Source organism: Sceloporus occidentalis, unplaced genomic scaffold (assembly GCF_023333645.1).
Source record: "Sceloporus occidentalis isolate IW3139 unplaced genomic scaffold, rSceOcc1.0.p SCAF_7, whole genome shotgun sequence".
Taxonomy (NCBI): Eukaryota; Metazoa; Chordata; class Lepidosauria; order Squamata; family Phrynosomatidae; genus Sceloporus; species Sceloporus occidentalis.
The window spans coordinates 76,195,024-76,221,472 of NW_028316987.1; the positions used below are offsets into that span (position 1 = coordinate 76,195,024).

At 43.4% G+C, this 26,449-nt stretch overlaps 1 protein-coding gene across 3 annotated transcripts in view; it reads left to right on the forward strand.

The window, feature by feature from the left end:
• MYO3A (myosin IIIA) overlaps positions 1 to 26,449 on the forward strand; it is a 191,110-nt gene that overhangs the window by 57,158 nt on the left and 107,503 nt on the right. For all 3 annotated transcript variants that reach the window (XM_089533391.1, XM_089533390.1, XM_089533392.1), the window contains exons 2-3: positions 16,322 to 16,504; positions 21,247 to 21,381. In XM_089533391.1, coding sequence (XP_089389517.1) covers positions 16,322 to 16,504; positions 21,247 to 21,381 — 318 coding nt within the window. The remainder of the gene's footprint in view (positions 1 to 16,321; positions 16,505 to 21,246; positions 21,382 to 26,449) is intronic.

Consider the following 26,449-nt stretch of genomic DNA (forward strand, 5'->3'; position numbering starts at 1 on the left):
TGGTGGAACCCACAACAGGGCTTCCAGTGAGGATTCCAGATTCCATTCAAAGCAATATTTCCAGAAATATTTAATCACTTTTGATTTGCATCAACAGAACTGAGTGCTAGGAGGATTTTGCTGTTGGTTTAGTTCTATGCAACGCGTGAAAGTACAGACATTTTGTCAAGGTCTGGATTTGGCAGCTCTTAGGGAGGAGTGATAAAACTTGGTTTGTGGATGGAGCTGACAATGCCGACAGGACTTTTGCTCTCTCATCATACTTATCCTTTTAGACATAGGTCCTCCAGAAAATATAAAGTTGTTTATGAGACTGTTTGTTGCACTCCCTAATTGGATAGAGCAGAAGACAAATCCAAATCCCCAGATGGCTATCTTTGGAATATCCCCTGAGATTAGTGCAAGACCTAGGGATTTTTGTGGGTGTGTGTCTATGGATTTGGCTTCAGATTTGCAAGATGGGTGGGTAACAATGTGGCAAAAAAGCCCATTCAAGCAGTGCCTGCCAGTTTATACACAGAACTTTTGTGTAGTACTAGGGTTGCCAACATTTTCTCTGGCAAGTGCCCCAAGCTTTTCTGAGCTTCCATAACCAGAAGAAATTCAGAACATCTTTGTTATTGTTGTTGGTGTGCTTTGAATGAATTATGAACCCAATAGTCTTTTCGGAGTACCAGAACTGACTGGAGCTCACAGTCTTTCCACCCAAAAATCCATTCCCAGTTAGCTCCACCTTTCTCTGTTTCTGCAATATAATTGAGGAGGTAGCAAAGGGCAACATTGCTTCTATAGTTACATCACTAGAAATATAATTGGCCCTCTAAATTTGCAGATTTCAATTTTGCAGATTTGATTATTTGTGGTTTTGATTAATATGTTTTATCTAGGAATCTTGAAGTCCTCCAGCACAATTCTGTTGGAAGTTGACCATAAAGTTGTGTTGGAGAACTTAGATGGTCCTAGAGAAAACACTTCTCTAGGCATTTCTAGGTCCTCCGGCTTGATTCTACAGTCAATTTTTGGCAGATCTTGATCACAGAGTTACACCGGAGGACCTGGAGGTTCCTAGAGAGGTGTTCTCTTGGGTAAAAAGAATAGTATTTTTTTGTGGTTTTTCCACTTTCATGTGGGTCCTTCACCTAGGGTTGCCATATCCCGCCCCCCGGCGGGACAATCCCGGTTTGGGCGGTGCCATCCCGGTCCCGGTCCGGTTTGGCGCCCAAACCGGGACGGCCCCGCCCACCGCGGCCACCTCCGCCACCGTGGTGGCTCCAAGGCCTTTCTGAGGCCTGGGACGGAAAAGGAGGGCAGCGAGGCCTGAGGCGGAGGAGGCTGCAGGGAGGCAGCGCCTCTTGGGCGCAGCCGCGCCAACCTCCCCGCCTCCCTGCAGCCTCCTCCCTCCTTCCTGGCCTCCGCGGGGGCCAAGAAGGAGGCGAAGCCCCGGCCATCGCCGCCGGCCTCCCCCCTCCTTCCTGGTCCCCGCGGGGGCCAAGAAGGAGGCGAGGCCGGGGCGATCGCCGCCGGCCTCCTCCCCTCCTTCCTGGTCCCCGCGGGGGCCAAGAAGGAGGCGAGGCCGGGGCGATCGCCGCCGGCCTCCTCCCCTCCTTCCTGGTCCCCGCGGGGGCCAAGAAGGAGGCGAGGCCGGGGCGATCGCCGCCGGCCTCCTCCCCTCCTTCCTGGTCCCTGAGGGTCCCAGGAACGAGGCGAGGCCCCGATCCTGGCCTCCGATCGTGGCGGGGCCCAGGCGGGGAGGGAAAGCCTCCTTAAGTGGAGGCTTTCCCTTGCCGCTTGGCCTCCGCTCCCCGCTGCGATCGCAGTAAAATGTAGGACAGAATTTTCAAATGTAGGACACACTTTTTGTGTGTCCTACATTTGAAAATTTTGTCCTACATTTTTCCCGGTTTCGAGGTCCAGCACTATGGCAACCCTACCTTCACCTCTAACCCCAGCAAATGTGAAGGGACCACTATAATTTAGAAAAAAAATTATTACCCACCTAACAGAGGTCTGATCTCCCAAGTAGATTCAGAGCAACCTTCCATCCACTTCTGAGCATTGGTTTTTAACATGCAGGGAATATAAATCACCTCTACTGCACAGTCAATGCAAGTTTCTAGTGAAATCCCAGGTATGGTGTTTGTGACTGATAAAGATTTTGATGGTTCACACCCTAGTTTCCATGGGAACTGCTTCTGTCTCTGTTGTAAAAAGAAAATCCATTTAGATGGCTAGGCAGGAAAGGTTATTTTGGTATACAGAGCACATTGAAGGCCACAACATCTTCTTAATCTCAAACTCACTCTCTCCTTTAATGGCTATCACTTGAGTTGTTGATCTATCTTCAGACTGTACCACCACATCAGACATGTTGATATGGAATGACAGCCCTTTTATTTTATTTCTTTTATTTAAAAAAGTATAATACACCTTTTTGGGTAAGCTTGCTTAAAGCAGGATCCAATATAACTTTAAAACCATAACATATAATGAACAGATCATGGCCGGATTTTTCTGTTTTTCACGTGTGATTTAATCTGATGTATTTACATTGGAAACTGAGGTTAAATATATTCATGAGACATTCTAGAGGCCTGTCTTTTACTGGGTACTGCAGAATTGTTGTATTCCTGAAGAAACTAAAGCTATGCCCTAGATACAAAGGATTACATATCCTGTTAACAACATACTAAAGCTGACAGCCTTTTAAATAGGATTATTTCAATTGGAGTACTGTACAGTTAGGTCCTCCCACCCACTGCTCTCTACCAGCCATTCTCTGCATGGTGAGAAATCATGGGGTGCAAATGTTTGCCTAACTTTCCTGGGACTGAAGTATTAGTGCAGTCTTCCTCAATGTAGTGTCTTCCAAATGGGTTGGTCTTGTTGTTGTGTGCCTTCAAGTTGTTTCCAACTTATGGTAACCCTAAGGCAAACTTATCATGGGGTTTTCTTGGCAAGATTTGTTCAGAGGAGGTTGGCCACTGCCTTCCCCTGAGGTTGAGAGCATGTGATTTGCCCAAGGTCACTTACAATCCCCCGAATTCCCAGTTACAGTGATGCTGGCTTCAGATGGTGAGGATGGCAGTACAATACATCTGGAAGGCATCCCTTTGCCTAAAGGAAGTGCTTGAGTTTTTCAGTGTGTTTTTTATTTTTCCAGAATTAGCAGCATCAGAAGCTCTGACCAGCTGTATGCCCTGGACAGCTATGCTGCTAAAAATAATAATTTTCATAAGTCTCAGGAATCAGAGAATCAAGTACCACTGAGTTAGAAGGGATCCTGTAAAGACATCCACACCAACCTTTCAAATCTATAACAATGTGTTTCAGGATTTGAAGCTGGTATATTAATAATAATAATTTGTTTTATTTATATACCGCTATTCCAAAGATCATAGCGGTGAACAGCAAGTAAGCTAATTAGCAAGTAAGCTAATTGACATCTCGGATACATCTATAGGTCCTGAAAAATGAAATAATGCATTGGTTGAGTATTTATAGTGAAATAATTATATTGAAACAAAATTAATTTTATTTACATTTGCATCTAAGTAATTCTTGGTTCTATACCAACTCTGTATTAATGGAGTATTTCATTTCTATTACATAGTTTTAGTTCTAGTTCTTATTCAAGTAGCAAAAATCTGAAAGAGTTGTTACTTGATACCAAAATGACATCAAGGTACTGTAAATGTCTAGCAGAGACCCAGTGGGGTATACTGGTTTGGGTGTTGGAGACTAGGAGACTCTCCCAGTGTCAGAGGAAGGCAAATGCCTCTGAAGAAATCTTGCCAAGAAACCCTCATGATAGGTTCACTTTAGCATCACCATAATAAGTCAGAAACTACTTGAAGGCACACAGCAACAACATCTGGAGGTCACACAATTCCCACTCCTGGTCTAGGAGAACTGGTATGGTTTAGAGCTTAAAAGGCAAAATCCAACTGTTAGTGATAATTAAAGTTCTTTGAACAAATGGGACTTCGGTGTTTACTTATGGGACTAGCAATACCAACTGGATTTAGGCCAGAGGTGCGAATCATGCAGATTTCCTGCTGTTGTTGGAAAGCAGCTCCCATCATTCATCACCATTGGCTCTCGTACCAGAGCTGCTAGGAATTGCAGTTCAACAGTATCTGGAAGGCCTCATCATCACCATTTGTGTGTTTAGCCCAAGTGACTATGAGCTAATCACCAGATCTCAGCCTAACCTACTTCACAGGGTTGTTATGAGGATGAACACAGGGCTGGCCTTACAATTAATCAGAGTCAGCTATCTGTCTCAGATAACAGAATTTAATTTGTTATGAAAGGCAACAAAATAGTGGTCATTTAATTCATTATTTTACTGACCAGAAAAGGAGATGCACTTGTGATATTTTGTTTGGTTGTTTGTTTGTCTCCTGTGCCAAAATGGTTCAGTAGATTTTAATACTGTACTCTTCAGTTTGAGTGTGAGGAGATCGTTTGTAATTCTGCACCAGGCAGCAAAGTTGCTTGGGAACAACCATGGATGAATGCTGAAGAGGAAATAGACCAGATACACTTTCTGCAGGAAAGGAATGGGAATCTTTCAGCACAGAGAGCATCCTTTTCCTTAATTGGTAGCCCATAAGCAGGGCTTGGGGATGTTACTTTAAAGCCCTGTACAGCTCAGTTCCAGGCAATCTGGAATACCATATCTTTCTCTACAAGCCTGCCCAAACTTCTCATAACTTCTCAGGCATGCTTGGTGGGAATGCAGGACAGGGCTTTCTTAGTGGCTGCTCCCTGACTCTGGAACTCCTTTTTTAAAGAGACACTTCTTCCTGCTCAGACCTTTCTATTCCAGCAGGCATGTGGGAACTGATTGCATTATATGTTTTCATTTTCTACTATATTATATAATGTTTGTGCTCTATTATTTTTAATCCATGATTAATGTTTTATATGGTTTTATATTGTTTTAATGCTAGAGGCAGTTTTAATATGACTTTAATCTCTGTTTTTTTCCCCTTAAGGTTATGAAGTTATATTTCTTTTATTTCTGTGAGCTGTCTAAACTCCCATTTTGGGGTAAAAGGCAGGTATGTTCAATGACTGTGTAGAGGAGGGGATTTCAGCAGGTGTTGTATGTCACGCAACAAAAGCTACATTTGCACTGCAAAAATAATCCAGATTCACACTGCTTTAACTGCCATGGCTCAATGCTATAGGATTCTGAGAACTGTAGTTTTGTGAGACATTCAGCCTTCTCTGTCAAAGAGCTCTGGTTCCACAATAAACCACAATTCCCAGAATTCCATAGCATTGAGTTGTGGCAGTTAAAGTGGTGTCAAACTGGATTATTTCTGCAGTGCAGACACAGCCCAAATAACAAGCAACGTGTGCTGCAATTCCTTCTACACAACTAACCATTACAGTTGCTGCAATCCCTTCTTCTATACAACCATTAAATGTATAGGAGCCCTCTCCGGTTTTCACTTTGGCAACACTAAGCAGGATACAAATAAAATTGTTTATTTTTTATTTTATGATTTTTTAATACACTTTACCAAATTCCCTCAGGCAGCAGCCACATTGGATGGCACAGAGATTCTGAGGAGTGGTAGTCCCCAAAAATAATCTTCCCTGCCAGATCCTGGCAAACGCATAGAAGGAAACCGGTATGCAAAGGGATCATGCAGCACCCTTGAAACTTAATGCAGTTTGACACCACTTTAACTGCCTTGGTTCCATACTATGAAATCCTGAGATTTATAGTTTGTTATGACACCAGAGCTCTCTGACAGAGAAGGCTAAATATCTTACAAAAATGTAATTCCATAGTATTGAACCCTAGCATGGTGTCAAACCGAATTAATTCCCCAGCCTTAGCTGTGCAAAAGAAGTTGTAGCATAAGCTTTCATAGACTTAGGGGCTGTATAGACTGGCATCAAGGGCTGGCATTGGGTGGAGTGAGGGCATGGTGTCTGCACAACGCACACACCGACTCCACCCCCATGCTGGTGTGATGCCACATACCCCACCATATGATGCAGCACTAAAGGAGCACTGTGACGCTGGTGGCTATGACGCCCTTTCCGTGGCGCAGAAACAAGCCACTTTTTGAAACTCCATTTTGTGCTGTGGCAAGGCCAGATCAGAGCCTCAGCATGCAGGCCCCAATCTGGCAAAGAAAGATGCGGCTGCAGGCTGCCCCTAAGGAGTGGTCTGAAGAGACTGTCTACTTCCTCAGATGTATTGATCTAAGGAATTCCATGCAACTGACGAAACAGACAAAGTCTATGAAAGCTCCTATGACAACATCATTTGCACAGCTAGTCTCAAAGGTGCTACCTTTGTGCATCAGCAATGTAGAAATAATGCAGATTGACACCATTTTAACTGTTGTAGCTCCATCCTATGGAATATTGGAGTTTGTAGTTTTACAAGGTCTCTAACCTTTTCCGCCAAAGAGTCCTGGTGCCTTACAAACATCCTAATCCCTGGATTCTGTAGGATGTGACCATGACAATTAAAGTGGTGTCAAAGTACCTTATTTGTACTGTGTAGATACTTAGAAGGAAACGTCTCTCAATGCTTAGCATGAAAGTATGGCCAACCTTTGTTGCCGTTGTTGTTGTTTACAAGTTGTTTCCAATTTACGGCGACCTTAAGGCAACCCTATCATGGGGTTCTCTTGGCAAGATTTGTCCAGAGGAGGTTTGTCATTGCCTTCCCCAGAGGCTGAGAGTGTGTGACTTGCCCAAGGTATCTCAGTGGGCTTCCATACCTGAGCAGGGATCCAGTTCCTGGTCTTCCAGAGTCCTAGTGCAGTTTGTTGTTACTGTGTGCCTTCAAGTCATTTCCAATTTATGGTGACCAGATTATGTGAGTTTCATGGCAAGATTTGTTTAGAGGAGGTTTGCCTTTGCTTTTCCCTGAGGCTGAGAGAGTGTGACTTGCCCAAGGTCCCCCAGCGAGTTTTCTTGCATGATTCAAATCCTGATCTTCCAGAGTCTTAGTCCAATTTGTTACTGTGTGAAGACTTGTGGTGATTTCTTGGCCAGAATTGTTGAAAGGCTTGCCATTGCCTTCCCCTGAGGCTGAGAGCATGCGACTTGCCTAAGGTCACCCAGTGGGTTTCATGGCCTTCTCCCTGACTGTTTCCAGGTGGTTTGAGTGTGGGGCTGCGATTCTGGAGACCAGGGCTCAAATCCCTGCTGGGCCATGGAAAGCCACTGAGTCAACTCAGGTTTTGCAAGCTCATGGCCATGGCTTCCTTGACTGAAATACTCCACCAGTAACTGAAACCCACTGGGTAACCTTGGGCAAGTCACACTCTCTCAGCCTCAGGGGATGACCATGGCAAACCCCCTCTGAAGAAACATGCCAAGAAACCCCCCCTGATAAGTTCGCCTTGGGGTCGCCATAAATCGGAATTAGGACTTGAAGGCACACATTACACACACACACAGAGAGAGAGAGAGAGACCCGAGAGAAGAGCCCTTGCCCCGCCGTTGACCTGGAGGGGAAAGCGCCTGGAGGGCAGAGCCTTCGGGCGGGACTGGAGCAGAGCGCGCGCAGCCCGGCTGTTACTATCGGCGCCTCTCGCCAGAGCGCCTCTGGGGAAGGAAGGAAGGAAGGAAGGAAGGAAGGAAGGAAGGAGGGGGCTCTGTTTTGGGGGCCTAACGGGGATTCAGGCCGGGTCCCTGGATGGGCAGAGGGGCCGGGAAAGTGGGAAGAGCCCCTCTTCTGTCTCCGGGAACTGGGGCTGCGAACCCTGAACCCCTCCTGAGGCGTCCCTGGAGAGAGCCAGGTAAGGAGGCAGCGTCTGGAGGGGACAAAACACACTGGGGAATAACCCGGTTTGAGAGCGCTGTAAGTGCCTTGGCTCCAGGCTATGGATTTCTGGGAATTGTAGTGTGTTGTGGGTCCCAGTAGAGCGCTCCGCTAATGCCATGGGGAAGCAAGGAGTAGTGGTTTGAGTGTTGGGGCTACGACTCTGGATTCAATGGAGGCAATGGCAATCCACCTCGGAGCAAACCTGGCCCTGAAAGCCCCGGGGTCGGTTCGCCTCCATAACTCGGGAACGATTTGAAATTGGACTGGGATGAGGGTTTGAATTCCTTATTCAGGCCTGGGAACCCACTGGGTGACCTTAGGTGGGTCACACTCTCTCAGCCTCAGGGGCAAGGCAATGGCAGACCAACCCTAAAAAACATCTGGCCAAGAAACCCCTCCCAATAGGTTCGCCTCAGGGCCGACATCCAGGGATGTTGGTATCCTCAGAGGGTGCTAGACTGGAACCAAAGCCCAGTGGATACCAAGGGCCCTCCCTACTGACAATTCTTATTAGAGAGCTCTAAGCCACAATTATCCACTTTCAAAGAGTTAGTAAGCAGACAGCAAATAAAGTTTTGTTGTTGTTGTTGTTGTTTTGGAACAGTACAATAAACATATTTTTAGATGCAGAGATCTTGGAGCAAACCCTTGACTTAAGTAGGGAATCTCTCTTCTCTTTGGGTGGTGGCAAGGGAGTTTATCACACAAAGGAGACTGGGAGTCTATCCTGGAAAAATTGTGTAATTCCACAAAACAATTTCACATGACGTCACACAAAACCCACCATTAAAGCAGTCACAAAGAAGCATTAACACACACCTTTTTACTTTCATGATTTCAGCAAGAATGCATTTCCAATATCGCTTTATTTGAGCTATTGTGTGTGATAATTGTTCGCGCATTTAGCCCCAGTGTCATAAACTCCAATGTCTCCAAAGCTTGACTTTGAGATTTGCTTTGTTTCTGTGGGATCTGTGGGATTAGTTTGGCCAGTTGCTGTGTGTATGCATGTCACAACAACCATACACTAGACATACACATGGCTGATTGCTGTGTCCATGCATGTCACAGCCAGAGTCTGGGAAAGTCATAGTTTTAGATTACAACTCCCAGAATCCCCCAGCTCCCATGGTCATGCAGACGAAAAATGACTTTTCTGGACTCTAGTCAACAAATAGGAGCCAATTACCTACCATATACACTCAACTATAAGTTGACCTCATGTATAAGTCAAAGGCAAGTTTGGGGGCCAAAATTATGGATTTTTATCTGACCCATGGATAAGTCAAGGGTAAAACTTAGGGGCATGTAACAAAGGATCTGAAAGCTGAATTAAAGGAAAACAATGCCAAAGAACTTGCAAAATCCCAGCAGACATAACTTTGTGCTCACTTTAAGGGCTGGATGGATGTGAGAATAGAGGGAGGCCAGTGCTTTCAGACCCAATTATGCTTTCTTTTCACCAGGGGATGGTTCCCTTTTTAAAAAAAAATTAAAGTAAAAGTACAGTACTTACACTGACCCATGGATAAGCCGACTCAGGTTTTTTGAATCAATATCTTGACCTAAATTTCTAGACTTGTACATGAGTATAAACAGTATGCTGTTATTCCAGCCATTCTTATTTGCTCTTCTCTGAGCACCAGAACTGGCCAAAGACATTTTGCTGTGAAGAGTAAATGGATTTCTCCCTCTCATTCCATGTACAAAACCTCAGTGGACAGGCAGTCAATCTTTCTTCAACAGTGGTGATAAGCAGGGGTGTCATTAGGAGGCGCAAACCACACCAGGTGACACCCAAAGATGCTTCCCAAACATCTGCCTTTGGGCAGAAATGGGTTGTGGCGTTTGCCTACATCCCTTTAAAATGCTGAAGTGATGGAGTGAGTGTGGCAAGGGTCAGTGGTTAAAACAAAGGGGAGACCCCCAGGTTTATTTTTTGTAATTACAGTTTTGTTTTTTGTTTTTCAATGTGATTGCAAAATCTTCCTTTAAAAAATGGCATCCTACCATATTTTCACTTTAACCATATTACGTACATGTAAATACATTTAGGCTGTGCTTGGGTATAATTTTAATTTTGCTAGCTGTTTATGTCACATTATGGCGGGATACAAACCGCCGCTTTGTGGCGGTCTGCCGCCGCCGCCGGTTGGTCCGCGGGGGAGCCGGAGCCTCCATACGGCGCTACTCCCGCGCGGAGCGAAAAAGAAGCTCCAAAATGGAGCTTCTTCTTGTGTCGCTTTTGCAACGTAGCGAGGCGCCAGGGGCGCACTCGCTACATCACAACGCCCGCGACACGTACGGACACTCAGCGTCCAATACATCAAGATGGCGGCACCCATGTGGAAGGGGCACCGCCATCTTGTACGTATAGGATACGTACTAGGGTTAGGGGGGTGCGGAAGCACCGCCCCTTCCTAACCCTAGTACGTATTCTATACGTACTAAATAGCGGTATGTATCCCGCCACAGTTCATTGATATATGGGAATTACAAGTTATGAGCAACACTAGTACAAAAACATTACCAAGGATTCTGTCTGGTTTGGTATGGGAGGAAGTCAATGGGAGATGACACCATGAGTTACCACACAGGGTGAGACCAACCCTAGTGACTCCGTTGCAGGGTTTTAGGATGTCAGAACCACAAAGGAGGACCACAAAGTGTAGGACGTGCAAGAAAAATGTAGGGCATTATCATATAATAGCTAAAAACACTAATATAAATGTAAATTCATGCTTCTTAGTCATGTTCAAAATAGAAGACATTTTGAAATGCCTCCTGGACAGAAAGTTGAAATGTAGGACATGTCCTGGAAAAAGAGGACATCTGGGGATAAGAAGCCATTGAACTAGCTTAGGGGGCTTAAGGCGACTTTGTTATCCACTTCTGGCTGCTGCTTCCTAACATCTGCAGTTTGAAGTGCCTGATTCACTCTGCTGAATGTACAGCTAACTCAGCTAAGTGTCTGTACAATGGTCTATTCCAGGGAATTTATCAGGGTTATGGGTCCCACTGATATCTGCTGCATATGCTTCTTCATACCTGTGTTTAGGACTACAGGTGCATGTTGAAGCCAAAGTTTTTTAAATGTTACTTCCTTGAATTACCACTCCCCGAATGCTAATTTAGGAGCTTGTGGACATTATACAGCTTGTGCAGACCAGCCATTAAGGCCAGCCTGGGGGCAGACTCAGGGCATGGCATCCACATGATGCATGCCCCAACTCTGCCCCCATGGTGACGTAACACTGCACACCTCACCACACAGCATGCGGCATCCCCACACTCCTCTGGCACTATGTTTAGATGGTGCAACACTAAAGGAGTACAGTAAAGCTATGATGTGGTGGCTACAGAACCTTTCCAGGGCGCAAAAAGGACCTGCTTTTTGTGGCTCCTTTTTGCACCGTAGAAAGGCCAGGTCGGGACCACAATGTGAGGTTGCCGCGGCCCCGATATGGTTCTAAAAAAGACAGCTGCAGGCCACCCTTTAGGAGCGGTCTGCACAGCCCCATAGTCTCCAAAGTAACCTTTCAAAACCCATGTTGGATCACAATCTCAGCCTCTGCTAATGCTGGTAGGGTTTAGGGGAGAAGTATCCTTGGAGGATGTCAGGTTGGTGAAGGCCACATTATGTTCATTTTTTCCCAGCTAGCTAGCTTGAAACCATTTGATGCGTAAAACATGAAGAAAGTGATAGGTTGCATTGCATTGCTGATGTCTGCCACTATGCAAACTTTATATATTATAACATGTTGAAAACATTGCCCGCTTTGGTGTTATTGTAAATCAGGCGTGGGAATTATTTGGATCTCCAGATGCTGTTAAATAGCAACCACCAGCATTCTTCACCATGGGTTCTTTTGTCTAAGACTGCTGGGAGTTGTAGTCCAACAGCATCTGGACAATTCCTGTTCCTGATTTAAATAATTGTTACACACTTGCTAATCCAGCCTGTTTCAGATATTCGCTAAATAGGTTGTTTAGTTCTTTCTTAGCTGGCTTCTGTGGCACTAGCAATACTGTGAATGTGCAGTCAGCGTTGTGGAATTGTTTCATTTAGGGGCTTTCTCCTTCCTTGACCCTGTTATCAGATATGCTGCTTTAATTTCTAACTTGGATATCGGTAGCTCAGAAAGCAAGCAATTCTTGGGTTACGGGTGACCCAGTTCTTTGGTCGCTAACTCCTGTTGTCATCCACTCTGACAAATAGACTTGGAGAGTGTAATATTGAATTGATTTTTGTGACATATAAATATTGGCTTGTAATAGAAAAATTAAATGGTGCTTAAACTTTAGAATCCAGCTTGCTCTTCACACACATGAATCAACAGTCCACTTGTTGAAAAATTACTCTTTATTTCTAGCCGTATTTTTTTTTCAATTGACTACCATGGAGATGAAAAAGAATTGGGCTTAATCCACAGTCTGCTAATGCCAGACTTTCTGTTTTCTTATGTACAAAGTCTATGTAGATCAAAAGCAGCTTCATTTCCAGTATTGCATATTTTCTTTATAAGAACAAATGTGTCAGGCAAATAAATTGATAGAGGTTACTAACTGCCACTTTTAAAAAGTAGATACTAGCTTGCAATGATGCCCATAGCACTCACCATCTGAGATGGTTGCCTCAGGCAACAGATACTGGAAAGCTGCAGCAAAATGCTGGAAAGAACCATGCGCCATGTAGCTTACTCTATATCATTTAGGCCTTCTTAGAGGAACTTGTTTTAGGGACTGGCTACTTTTTTTTACAGTGTACCAGGAACACGTACTATTTTGTGCCCATTGGCTACAGTTGTTTCTTTCTTCCCCAGAAACTGTCCTGGTATCAGCCACTAATGCCTCATAAACTAGCATTGGTCGATAGACCACCACTTTGAGCAGCACTGCCGTAAGTAAGCTTTCTGCCTTCCAGTTGTTGGAAATGGAGAGCAATGCCAACATTTTGCATAAACAGCCAGCTAAGCATCCATACAGGTAACAGTGATGATAGTCTTCTAGTTAGAGTAACCTGGGTCTAGTTTGTCCCTTTGTGTCCCTCTCTTTCCTACCTATCTGATGTGGGAAATAGGCAATTATGGCCTTATTCAACTATGAAAAGGTCAGAAATTCGATGCGAGGTATATCACCGTAGTTCCCACTGGAACTCGATTTTGATCCTCATTTGATCAAGTCCAGTGGGAAAAACCTGTGGCAAACACCAAAGCCCAGGGTTTCCTGACACTACATTTTTGCCAGTACTTTTCTAAAGAATTGATTCTAAAGCAAGGCAAATAAGTGGGAATGCCAGCTCAGAATTGGGAAAAACGGCAGAGAAAAATGTCATTGGTTTTTGACAACTCCAACATCCCCCCCCCCCCCGTCAGTGCTGCCTTTGTACTTTTTTTTTTAAAGATAGATTAATTGATTGAGTGATTTTGCAACTACTTGGCTTGGCAAGTAGTCACAAAAGCATTCAATAGATTAATATATCTTTTGTTTTAAAAAAAATCCCCTCTTTTCAATCCCACCCTCCTCCTCTTCCTCCCGGGTTCCACGGGTCTCTCTCCCCACTACCACCCTTAGAACGAGTGATCCAAGGGTGGCAGCGACCCCAGAGGGACACCCAATGGTCTCCCTCCCTGCTGCCATCCTTGGATCACTGCTCCTCATCCTCCCTCCCTCCCTCCGCTGGCCGGCTTCCTTGCCTACTTGGGTGCTGGTGCGGGGTTTGGCAGCGGCAATGGCTCGGTGCTGGCCCTCTCCTCCTCCTCCATGCCGGACCATTCTCCACTGCGGATGGAGAGAGGCATGCCGAGAGGATGAAGGACGGAGGATGTGTGTGTGTGCCTCCATCCTCCTGGCCTGACTCTCTCCCCTCCTTTGTGGGCCAGGAGGACGCAGGCATGGACACTGGGGAGGCACGCATGTCCTCCATCCTCCCCGCCTGCCTCTCTCCTTCCACCTCAGCCTCCTTCTAAGGTTGGCCTACCGGGGCAGAGAAGGGGAAGGAAGCCAGCAGGCAGAGAAGGAGCCGGCAAAGAGGAGGACGAGAGGGCCAACACTGAGCCCTGACACTTGCCGCCACTGCCGCCAGGCTCCAGCCACCAGCACCCAGGTAGGCAGGCTGGCTGTTGCCGGGCCTCCGCTCCTTCCCCAAGCCAGGAAGGGGGACAGGGCGAATGAAGGATGGCTGTTGTCTTCTCCAATGGGAACGACAAGCATGCAAAAGAAAAACCCTGATTCCAAACAGGCCCCCTTTTCATAGTGTGAACGAGGAGCGTTTTGGAATTAGGGAATATAGCGTGGCAGACGCGGAATCGAATCCGGGTTATTCCGCCTATATCTTTCCTATGTGCCAGGTAGTGGCACAATATTTATGCCCTTTGATTACAGTTGTTTCTTTCTTTCTTAGAAACCTACCAGGAACCAGTAGTCAATGGCTTGGGGACTGACACCAGTCCTTGGACCACCACTTTATATAGCATTGACATAGACTGATATTCTTAGGGATGACTTCACTTCCTTCTCCAGTCAGTCCTCTTCTTGCTTTCTCTGTAGCACAAGTGTGGGAATAATGAGACCTATGATCAGCCCAAGCCAACATTGCAAATGGTGGGGCACGTGGGAAGTTACAGTCCAGCACCCTCTGGATGGCCAATGATTCCCACTCCTGCCTTAGCATGTAGCCAAGCAGAGCAACAGAAGTAACTGTGGGGTTGTACAGATTGGCACTTTGTGCCGGCCTGTATGCGCACTAGGGTTCAGGTAGGGCTGAGCGTTCACACACTCAAAGCCCTTGTTCTGCTGCCCATGCACCATTATGGCACACACCCGTCCATATATTGTGCGCCATGATGATATCTGTGTGGCACGGCACCCAAATGGTGTCACTGTGGAGCACGAGAGTGCCTATGCTGCCCCTGCTGGGATGCAAAAGAACCCACCCAAAAGCGGGTTCTTTTTGGTCCTTCTAGAGGCCATGGCGTCTAGTTGCTGCAGCCTCCTTCTGGGGCAAAACGGGTGGCATGGAGCTGCCCATCTGTATAACCCCAATGTCATAGCCTAAGATGGAATCCTTGTAAATAAAGCCAATTTCATTTGTTTCTCCTTTGTGGTGATTTTGCTCTTTAATGTTCCCTTATACAATCCTCATCTCACTCCTTTGCAGGCTTGGTGGAATATGCTCTTCCACTGCAACTACTGAGGAAAGACTAAACTGGCAATCCAGCTGACTTTTGTATGTGAAATGGAAAGGAGTGCCATTTTGTTCTTTACCTGAGGTAGGATAGACCTACCTTCCACCATGGCCAGGATGGAAAGCAGTGGTCAGGTAGATGAGAGATGAAGACATATCTCCTCTTTCTGTCAGCCCACTCATTTGCTTGTCTTTGCCACATATCGCCAGCAGACGAGTTGTTAAATGCAAAGCTAATTGAGTGCGCAAAGTGTTCACATACCTTGGACCCTTTCACACCACATGATTACAGAACTATATTCCACTTCAACTGTCATGGAATCTGCAGTTAAAGAAAGGGTATTTAAAATTCTCAGGCAGGGCACTCCAGCACATCACCAAACTATGTTCCTTATGATTACATATGATGCAACTGGCAATTATGGCTGAATCATTGTTCTATATAGTAGAATCATATAGCAGAAAGGGTCACTTCTTTCATTACCCAGTGGTCCCCAAACTGTGCTCTTTAAGAGATTTTTGACTTCATCTCCCAGAATCCCAGACTGTTGACCAACGTGGCTGAGGCTTTGGGGAGATGAAGCCCAAATCTCTTAAAGGACCACGGTTAGCCTTACAACAATCTTGTAAGATGCACCAGTATTGTCTTGCCTGTGTGGTTGATGCAGTAAAATGCAGCTGAGCTAAAAAATACTTCATGCAAGATTGGGGCAACCTGTGAGCCTCCACAGATGTTTTGAAACTGTAGCTTTCATCAGTGTTATAGCTAATGATGAAGGTGATGGAAGCTGCACTCCAGCAATGCCTGAAGAGTCACACTCATTTCTCACCCCAGTTTAATGAATTCATAGCAGAAATGTGACTTAAATGAGAACTTGTAGTTATTATATGACAGTGCAGTGATTTCAGATGTCATGTTGCTGGCTCTATGGGGCTATTTCCCCCCCATAACCTGTATAACAGCTGTTATCAGTCCTTCACAGTCTTACATAGTTTGAAGGCAGAAGACTGAATTGTCTACCATATTGACTGGGGATGATGAGAGCTGTAATGCTACACATCTGGAGGAAGCTAAATTGACAACAACTTTATCTGTTTTTTTATTGTTTTGCTTTGTAAAGCGCTGTGTAAAACCTGTGGCACTCCATAAAATAAACATAATCATAACATAATCATAATATTTGCCTGTGTTTGTTCATTTTTCTTGTTACTAGCATACAGACATTCTAGGTGGAATGCATTTTTACCTATTCAGTTTCATCTATAACCACAATGGATGCTTGTTAATAATTACTTCAATTTGCAGAAATTTTGGTTTTTATTTCCAGGATTCATTATTTGAGATGCTGCCCTTAACAGGCAAAACAATAATATTTGATAGCTTTCCTGATCCTTCGGATACCTGGGAAATCGTTGAGACAATTGGCAAAGGAACATATGGCAAAGTGTTTAAAGTATTCAACAAGAAAAATGGGAGCAAAGCAGCTGTCAAAATCTTGGATCCAGTTCACGTAAGCGACATTTAAAATTAATAGTGGTAGAACTCATGATAGTTACATGAATGAGTCTCACAATGAAATGGAGAAAAGAGATTATTTTCATGGCCAAACTGCAGTTTTATTAGACATGTATCACTGGGTGGTATCACTTTCTTTTTAATACACAAGTGGTATACCACAATAGTTTGGAGAATCATTGTAGACATTGACACCAAGGTTGAATGGGCTGTTTTTTTCTGTTGCGCCAGGAATATGGTCAGAGCTAGCATTGGGTGTTGACGTCATTGAGCTACTGTGGAAGATTAAACCCTATTAGAGAGTAGGTTCCCAGTCCTTGGAGCAAACTTTTCCTGGGTATCAGTGCCTTGCTCACCTGTTCACACTAAGCAAATGAGAACAGAGAAAAAGAGAAGGAGCCTCCAGCCACTGACTTCTCATTCTGGCAGCTGTGCAGATTGAATCCAAATGGGGGTGGGGAGAGAGTGAAAGAGCATGCAAATGAATAGGCAATGATGGCAGCAGTGAGGATGATATGATAATCCAGTATGAGAAGGTTCCTCAAAACCTGGAACTCACACAGATTGGATGAGGTCAATAATACAGTACAACCCTCATATCCACACAACCAGTTCCTGTGGTTTCACTTACCTGTGTCTGAAAAAATATGTTCTCTCCAGAAATTTAGAGGTCCTTCAATAAACATGTGGAAGACCTTCAGTGTGACTCAATGGTCAACTTCCACTGGAAATATAGGGTCTGCTGTTATCCATGATTTTCACTATTGACAATAAGTCTGGGAACATATCCTCCATGGATACAGGGGTTGTACTCTACTATATTCTGTTTATTAGTTTTGTTAATACAGTCAGCCTGCCCCTTAAGCCACCATGCTCTGAGGCAGTGCATTCAACTGTCAAACAGCTCTTCTAACTAATGTTTAGGTGGGATCTCTTTTCCACCTAAGAGGCAACAGCCATCAATGGTGTTGGTGTTCTGGCACCAATAATCCAGTGGTATCTCTTAAGGGGGGGGGGGGGAGCTGCTAGAATTACCAGTTAGAGTTCATTGCCTAGGCTTGTATTTGACAATACCACACTACACTGTTATACCACTACGGGAGCCCTGGTGGCGCAGTGGTTGTGAGTTCAATACCAGCTAGGGGTTCAGGGTCGATTCATCCTTCTGAGGTCACTAAAATGAGTACCCAGCTTGTTGGGGGCAATTAGCTTACACATTGTTAACCGCTTAGGGATACTGATAAGTGGTATAGAACTGTACTTGTTATTGCTTGCTATTATTCAACTTTAACTGCTACAGCTGTCTGCTGTGGAACCCTGGTATTTGCAGTTTAGGGAGGTTCATTTAGAATTGTCAGCTGGAGGGTTCTTAGGCCTCACTAAGCTATTAACCCTAGAATGCCACAGGGGACAGCTATAGCAGTAAAAGTGGAATAATAGTGCTATATTAATGTTGTGTGGTATTACATCCTAGAATTGGAGCTGTTTGGTTTATTTACCTGGTTCCCTGTTAAACAACCCTTACTTAGTTATAGCACATAGCTTATCAGTGGCTCTAAATACTGTTGAGTCATGACTTCTGTCTTTCTCTACCATAGCTGAAAACAGTTGCAGTCAACAACATTTGGACGAGCTGCATTCCCCATTCCTGTATTTAGCTGTTGATATTTTTATCACACTGAATAAGGACTAAGTGCTCTTGACCAGGGGTAGGCAACATTTTTGAGCCGGGGGCCGGATTACTGTCCCTCATACAACTGGGAGGCCGAAGCCAAAAATAAATAATTAAATAATTTTAAAAAATTAAATATATAAATAAACCACAACAAATGTAGGACAAAATTTTCAAATGGAGGGCACTTTTTTTTAAAAAAATGGAGGACACACGAAAAAATTTGCTGATTTTTTAAAAAATGTTAATATAAATGCATGTTTCTGAGGCTTCTATAGACAATTGCCCCCCAAAGGCCCTGGCAGCAATCGGCAGCAGGACTGGGCTGGGGCCAGTCCCAAGGTCTCACCGGGCCACATCCGGCCCACAGGCCGTAGGTTGCCTACCCCTGCTCTTGACAATAGTAGGATTTCTGAATAAACCTACATAGGACTGCATTTATCCATATCATTTACCTGTAACACTTACACCTACAGGAACTTCAACTTTTTCTCAAGCCTTTGGACTTTCCTGGGTCCAGTTATGAGCTGGTATCTTGAAAGTGACATGTGCAAGCATATGTCCTATGTATATCTGCTTATGTGAAGTTTTTGATCATTACAGAGGTCCTTCTGCAACAAAGCCTACCCACCCACCACTAATCTGCTTTCTCCTTCCCTTTACAGCCATTCAGTGACTACTGGAGACAGGTCTGGCTGTGTCCCCATAGCCAGATATAGAATGATTACATTATCTAGGGAGACCTCAGGAAGACTCTGGTGTATCTCAGTGGATCATGCAGTCATTCTGCATCTGGCTGTGGGGGCACGGCCAGATGCATCTCTGACTTTCCCAGTTCCCCACCAGCCACTGAATAGCCATGTGGAGAAGATTGCAGCATGTAAATGGTGAGAGGTGGGGCTGGGGGTGAGAGGAGAGGTGAAACATAGCTCTGCTTGTGGAATACAGGATCTTCGCTACGGTGAGGAAGAGGGCTTTCTTTTTATCCCTCTTGAAATGGTCAATTTTTAATAAACAGTGGGGCCCAGCATCATTGCTTTATAATGAGATAGCTTGGAATATGCATAAGCCTAAAGTCTCATCAGTGGTTCCTTTTAAGAAAGATGATTTATTTTAAAAACTCACAGCTCTGTAAAATAAAATATTGTGACTTTTATCTAGCTAGAACAGCTTTATCCTGTTTCCAAAGCATTGGTTCATCTTTTCCACCCATTAGAATTTCTTATCAAATGTGTTGCTGAGTCACAACCTAGATTATGATCTTAATTAAATGAATTTAAATATATTAAGATGTATTTGCAGTCTCTCTGTTCAGAAATAGCTCTTTTGTTATTATTTCTCCCTCTTCCTGAGCCTGAGGTGCCTTCTGATCATGTTCATCTGAACAATTTAAATATTTTCTGCCACCAAGTCAAAAGAAAGACAAGGAAAAATAAGGAAGTGTATTGCTGGTCAGTGATAAAACCAAAGACCACAGACCAGAGATCAGAAAATAGCATTTCTGGATTCCAAAACATGTAGATTAAAAGAAGCAGAAACCCTCCATCTACAATTCAAATGTGAGAGTGCAGCATCACAAAAGTCTTGTTTTCCTGTTTACGCTTTAAGATTAGTCTGAAGCCTATAGTGAATTTTATCACCACTGTCAGCGACCTTGCTCTTGCTTTATCCTCCCAGGCTATGCCATAGCATCCAAATGTTCTTGGAAGACCCATTTGGCACTTGAAAATGGTGTTGCTTGTCAGGTTCCATTTAGAATATAGCTTATTCTTTAGTGACTTGGTTTGTGGAAGTTCGTTTGGTTGCATATTTACAACTCCCTTCTACTTAAACTGAAAGAATAGCGTGAGTGGCTGCAGAGGGAGCCATTGCAATAACAAAAAAAAAGGCACTTGAAAATTTCCATCTTTCTTCAGGAACTTGTAACTAGAGAATCTAAAAAAAATGAAGCTAACCCAAGATCAAATAATTATCATAATTTTACATTGTCAGTGACAGAGCACACACTGATGCACTTGCTCATTAGCTTTCCGAAAATGCTGTTTGGTATATGTTTTTCTCCCAGCAGTTTAAGATATATGCAATTAGAAGAGAAAGGTTCTACTAGAACTGGAAGGAATATATATGAAAGAAAAAAAGTAAGGAAGCCGTTCTTTTCTAGTCTTTTTTAAAAACTGCTTACATTGTAGAATTACTGATTTAAATCTTATTGATGTCCAGCTTTAAGACAGGATGCAATTTTTCTAATTGTTTACTAGGATGGAGAAGCTCAAATTGAAAGATATACGAAAACCTGTATCCAGGTTTCTAATGGGACTTGCAGTAAAGACATTTTAGGGAGCAGAGAAGATAAAGAGAGCTATGGTTGTATATAAAGACTTTCTTCTGACTTCTTTCTACCAGATGTCTTTTCTCTGGATTCTTTTTTAAAAAAATTATTATTATTGTGCTGAAAGTATAGCCTTGCTTTTTACTACAGAACATGCTCAAGGTGGCTTAACAGGAATAAAATGAAATGCAAGATAAAAATGCAAAAATCAGAATTAAAAATATAAAAGCAAAGTGGTTTAAAAAACACATCAATAAAAACAAATAAATGTTACCCACTTCAGTACTTCAGCAAATGCGTCAGTTTAAAAGCCTAATATCTGATTAAAAACAAATTTCCCTGCCAGTAGGACAGGGACTGAGCCTGCCTGGCCTGTCTTGGCAAAGAGTTTCAAAACCTGGGAGCACTACTAACAATGCTCTTGCTCTTGTTCCCACCAAGTGTGCCATCACTGGGGATGGGACACTGAGAAGGACCATTCCTTGGGAATGCTTGATTTTTCTCATAAAATTACAAACAGAATGCTTCTTTTCAAATTCTCTACAGAGCAAAATGTTTTTACTGAACATTAGTAAGTATACCTTACAGTGTTGTAATTCTTTTCTGTTTTAACTTTGCCAATTCTTTTAGAAGTACTTGATAAAAAAAAATATTGGCAAAGCAAAGGGTGAAGTTATTCTTTATAGATGCTTTATTGTTAACTCTCTGTTTCTTTTCTTTGGATACATGACACTAGGATATTGATGAAGAGATTGAAGCTGAATACAACATTTTGAAAGCTCTTTCTGATCATCCAAATGTGGTCAAATTCTATGGATTATACTACAAAAAAGATGTGAAGGATGGAGATCAGCTGTGGCTGGTTCTGGAAGTAGGTGTTTTCCCCATATGAATTCACTTCTTTTCATTTGTAGCTGCTCTCCATAACTCTTTATGATCCACTTAGAAAGGATTCGCAAATGACATAGGTTGCAATCCTAAATATACTTAGGTCCAAAACACACTGGAAAAATAATCCAGTTTGAGACCGCTATAACTGCCCTGGCTTAGTGTTAGGGAGTCCTGGGAATTGTAGTTTATTGTGACAGAGAATGCTAAATGTTTCACAAAATTATAGTTCCTAGAATTCCCTAGTATTGAGCCATGGCAGTTAAAGCTGTCTCAAACTGGGTTATTTCTGCAGTGTGTTTTGGACCTTAGTGGAGAATCTGTTACCTTCCAGATGTTTTAAACTTCAACTCTCAGAGCTCACCTGAAGCCACAGGCAATATGGCCAATGCAAAGGAACAGATGGAGTTGTAGCACTAAACATCCAGAGTTTTTCACACTGATATTTAAGAGTAAGAGTGTATATACAGTACACATTTTATTTATTTATTTATTTATTTATTTATTTATTTAGGTATTTATATCCCACCCTTCAGCCCTAACGGCTCTCAGGGCGGCTTACAATTATTATTTGTAATCAGACAGTTCCCTGCCCTCAGGCTTACAATCTAAAAGACATGAAACAAAAGGAGAAGGGAATGGTGGAGGGAAAGGGGATGAGGTCCAGTGGTTCTTCTCTCCCTCTGAGGCCTGGACCAAGGCAGATGGATTGGAGAGAGCGTTCTTCCTTCTTCCAGGCTAGTCCTGATGGAGCTGGACCTGCCTGGTGAATTCCCTCTCAGGCCGGCGGTGCTATTTTAGCCGTTTGGTGCTATTTTAACATGTTGTGGCTCCATCTTAATGAATGTGTAGTTTGGTAAGGTACTTGGAATTCACTGGTAGAAAAGTCTAGTACACTCTCCTGAACCATAACACTCTAGGGCTCTAGCAAATAATTCTAATTACTTCACCAAACTATAAATGCCAGGATTTCTTAGAATGGAGCTATGACACATGTACTGTATTATACACTCGTCCCTCCACATTTGTGGCTTTGACTTTTGCACATTTTATTATTCATAGATTTTATTAATCTGTTCTCTCTAGAAATACCTAGGTACTCCAGTGCAACTCTATTGTCAACTTTAACCAAAGGTCAACTGAAGGACCTAGAAATTCCTAGAGAGAACACTCCACAAGGCATTTGTAGCTCCTCCAGCACAATTCTTTGGTCAGTGTCTGGCAGATGTCAACCATAGAGTTGTACTGGAGTACCTAAAGATTCCTAGAGAGGTGTTCTCTCAAGTAAGCACATAGTGTTTTTGTTATTTGCAGTTTTTCCACATTCACAGGGGTCCTGTGTCCCTAACCCCAGCAAATGTGGAGGCGCAAATGTACTTTCTTAGGCGCGTTCTAGACGGGCCTTTAATACGCCCCGTCACATGCTAGGGGTTGGCCGAGGACCTAGCGTCCACACCGGCCTCACCCCTAGCACGTGACGAGGGCGTAAAGATGGCGGCGCCCTATACACATGGGCACCGCCATCTTTACATGCTGGACACATTGCGTCCGCACTGTCGCCCCAGAAGCGACGCCGCAAGTGCGCAACTAGCGCCTCGCGGCGTCTCTTCCGGGGCACAGAAAGGAGCGTGATTTTCGCGCTCCTTCTGTGCAGTGTCCGGGAACCGTGCGGTTTGGCTGCTGCGGTTCCCGGGCGCTGCAACCGGCGGCGGCGGCGGCAGACCGCCGCTTCTCGGCAGTCTGTAATGCGCCTTAGTCTAATTGTATTAAAAAGAATATGAGTCATCACATGTAGGATTACATTGACAATCTCGTGGTATTTTTATTATCTGTTTCCTTGCTTACCTGCTAAACCTTGTGTTGGTGGAAATTTTCTAGAAGATATTTGGAGGGCAGTTTCATTCAAACAAGTATGCCCATCAGGATGTGGGCTGAGGTCATCCAGGTTGCTTTTCTTTTCCTTCTTGAACATCAGTCATTTTATGCTAAACATGAACAGAAAGGTAACCTGAAGACATATCATTTGCAGCTTTGAATACTTAAATAACGTGTGTGAAAGGGCCTTTAGGTTCCTCTAATTTGGTCAGATAATTTGTAGGTGCAAGTAGGAGGTAATTACTGTCCTGTACTTTAGAAATGAAACCTGAGAGGGAGGCACTGATCCAAGAAACAGAAAATTCAAAGGTGCACAAAGAACTGTACATCAAAAACTACTTCCTTACACTGAACTGCTTGAGATAATACAAATAAACACACAGACAAGATGTAAGCTAGAGTGGCTGTTGCCCAGTGGCAACTGATGGCTTCTTATCATTGGAAGGGTAAATCCACTCCAGATTTTAATCTGAACTTTAAAGGCTCTGTCCAAGGATCTGATCCTGTTTTGGAGCTACCTTGGATAGTTCCTTTTAAAGTTTGGTCTAAAGCTTGAAGGGGACTGGAACTACCACTACTGTTACCTTTTCAACAGTATTATACAAAAATTCTTTTTGGACTCTTTTGTCTGTTTGTTCAAGCTAGGCAGTTTTTAGACCCTGGATATTAATTTTTTATTTATTTTCTAAATCAATCATGTTTTAATATTATACACTGCATCCTAATATGGTAACTTTTTGTGTGCTAAAAAAAACCCCACATCTTGTTTTGTTTTTAACTTGTTTACCTACAATAGTTTTAATTTTGTTGTGAGTACACTTGAACCCTTTTTCTCCAATGTCCCTTTCTAGGGATGTAAATGAAATAGATTTTTATTTTGAAGTGTCTTTTCTGATGCCCCCGTGGAATCAGTGGTGAACAGGGAGGACACAGCCCAGAATGGAAGAAGAATAGCAGGTGGAAGCAAGCTTGAAGAGCTGTAAGCTCAGGACAAGTTGAATGTCACCATGAGGAGCACTATGTGGCACCCGTGTCAGTGGGGAAATGAATCTGCTCTGAGTTTTAGCCTGAATAGTAAAGAAACTACACAAGTTACTGAATGCTGTCCACTTCCAATAGTTTCAGCATCTTGTATAGTCCCTTTAAAATTTACACTGAACCTGGAATGGATTCACTACCCCACTGACATGGGAACCACCACCACCACTGATCTGAAGTACCCTAGGGTCAGATGAGTTTTAGATATCTGGTGATTTCAGTAGAATTTCTCCTGCTCAAGTCTTATATAAATGACCAAAGGATGTATGGAAGCTCTACTTATTTAGGGAAACCATTGTTCAATATTTAGGTATGCCTGTGGAGAGGCAGCACATTAACCCACAAAGCTTCCTGCACTATATTATTACTGGAAACAAGCAGGACTTGCAGTAAAATGCTGCAGTATAGAGACCTCCTCTTTGAGATTCCTCTTTTCGAAGATACTGTTTCCAGCACAGTTTTCCACTTTTTCGCCCTGGGCTGTTTGGGGGAACTTCTTCACATCTCCCCTAATATTTGTTGTACCAGTGGTACAACCAGGAGTACAACCAAGGAGAGTGAATCTCAAGAAGAGTACAACCAGGGGTGAGGAATCTCAGTTTCAGAGTATTTCTCAGAGGCTGAATTCCAGTGGTAAGTGAAGGCAAAGGAGTGGAACCAAAAATGCCAGTATATTTTAGATATATTTCACACTCTTTCTGCAAGTAACTAAGTCTTAGGATAGACATTTTAGGTTTTTGGACTGGGAAAAGCCCATGCAAAGGTGGGAAAGGGAGAGGGAGGGAGTCTGCCCAGGGAGGTAAACTTCAGAGGACTTGTTCCAGTCCCTGTGCCTAAGGTTACCAACTCTGGTTTACACAAATCATAGGTTTATCCAAAGTCTACTAATGTCTTTCTCTTGTGTGTGGGTGTGTTGTTTTTGCTACATAAGCAACAGTACTCTCAGGTTGAACTTGGAAACAGAAGGAATTATATATGATGATTCATCTTTATAGTTTGGCAGGACTGCCCTGAAAGGGTTGCATTCTGCATTCTTCCTTGCAGCAGTCCTTGATGTTAATTAATTATGCTAACTACACACGTTTAATCCTAAAGAATAATCATCATGGAGGCTTACTGTGATCCAGTTGGCAGCAGTGTGTTTGCTAATTTAAAGCCTGCCTGGAGTGATAACTAAGTTTATTTTATTTGGCTTTGATCTTTTAAAAGTGAACATTAAGTGCCCATATTTTGATCACATTTACTTCCACAGGAGAGATGTATAAATATTTAACTGTACATTCTTCAGTAGGTCTGGTCTTTATCAGTTGTGAGTTTTGTTATATCAAAACAAATGAACCAAATGTTTTGAAAGGAATTAGCAATAGGGCACAGGGTTGTTTGAATGCTTTATTATTATTATTATTATTATTTGATGTGCAGAGACATTGGAAAAGCAGCATTGCAGAGTTGTACTTCAGCTCTCAAAAGCTCATTCAGAATCCTTGGAGTTTTCTTTTCTTGACAAAGGTTATCATGTAATAATTAATATTAAGTACATAATAAATCATAGCATCATAGAGTTAGAAGAGACCAAAAGGGCTATCAAGTCCAGTCCCCTGCCATGCAGGAATACATAATCAATGAGATTGAGAAAATGGCTATGCATGCATCGTGTGTAAAACATAAAGTCTCTCAACCTTTTCTGACTCCCTTCTGGCATATCCAGTATGTTGTAGTCTAGGAAAGAGCAATAATTTTCCTCTTAGTGGCCTTAGAGAGACTATGATTGGCACTGAGCAGGGCTAGATGCATATTCTGTCTCTTTTTCTTTCCCTCGCTTTATCTTCCCTTCCATCCTTCCCTCTTTTAATATCATCACCATTCCACTTCACACTCCCTGAGGAATCTTTGGGTTGGTGACAATCTTTGGATAGAACTACTGTGAGGGTAATAAAGATTTTAAGGTCATGTTCTCCCTTCATATACCCACACCATCCATCCATTCTTCAGCATTTGCATTTAACATTCCATCCATGCACTCAAACACATATATCATCATTGTCCTTTCACAGCATCTCATCCATGGCTTCAACATACTTACACGGAAGACTTTGGAATCTGCCCTTTCCAAAGGCTTTTCTTTTCCCTGCTTAGGT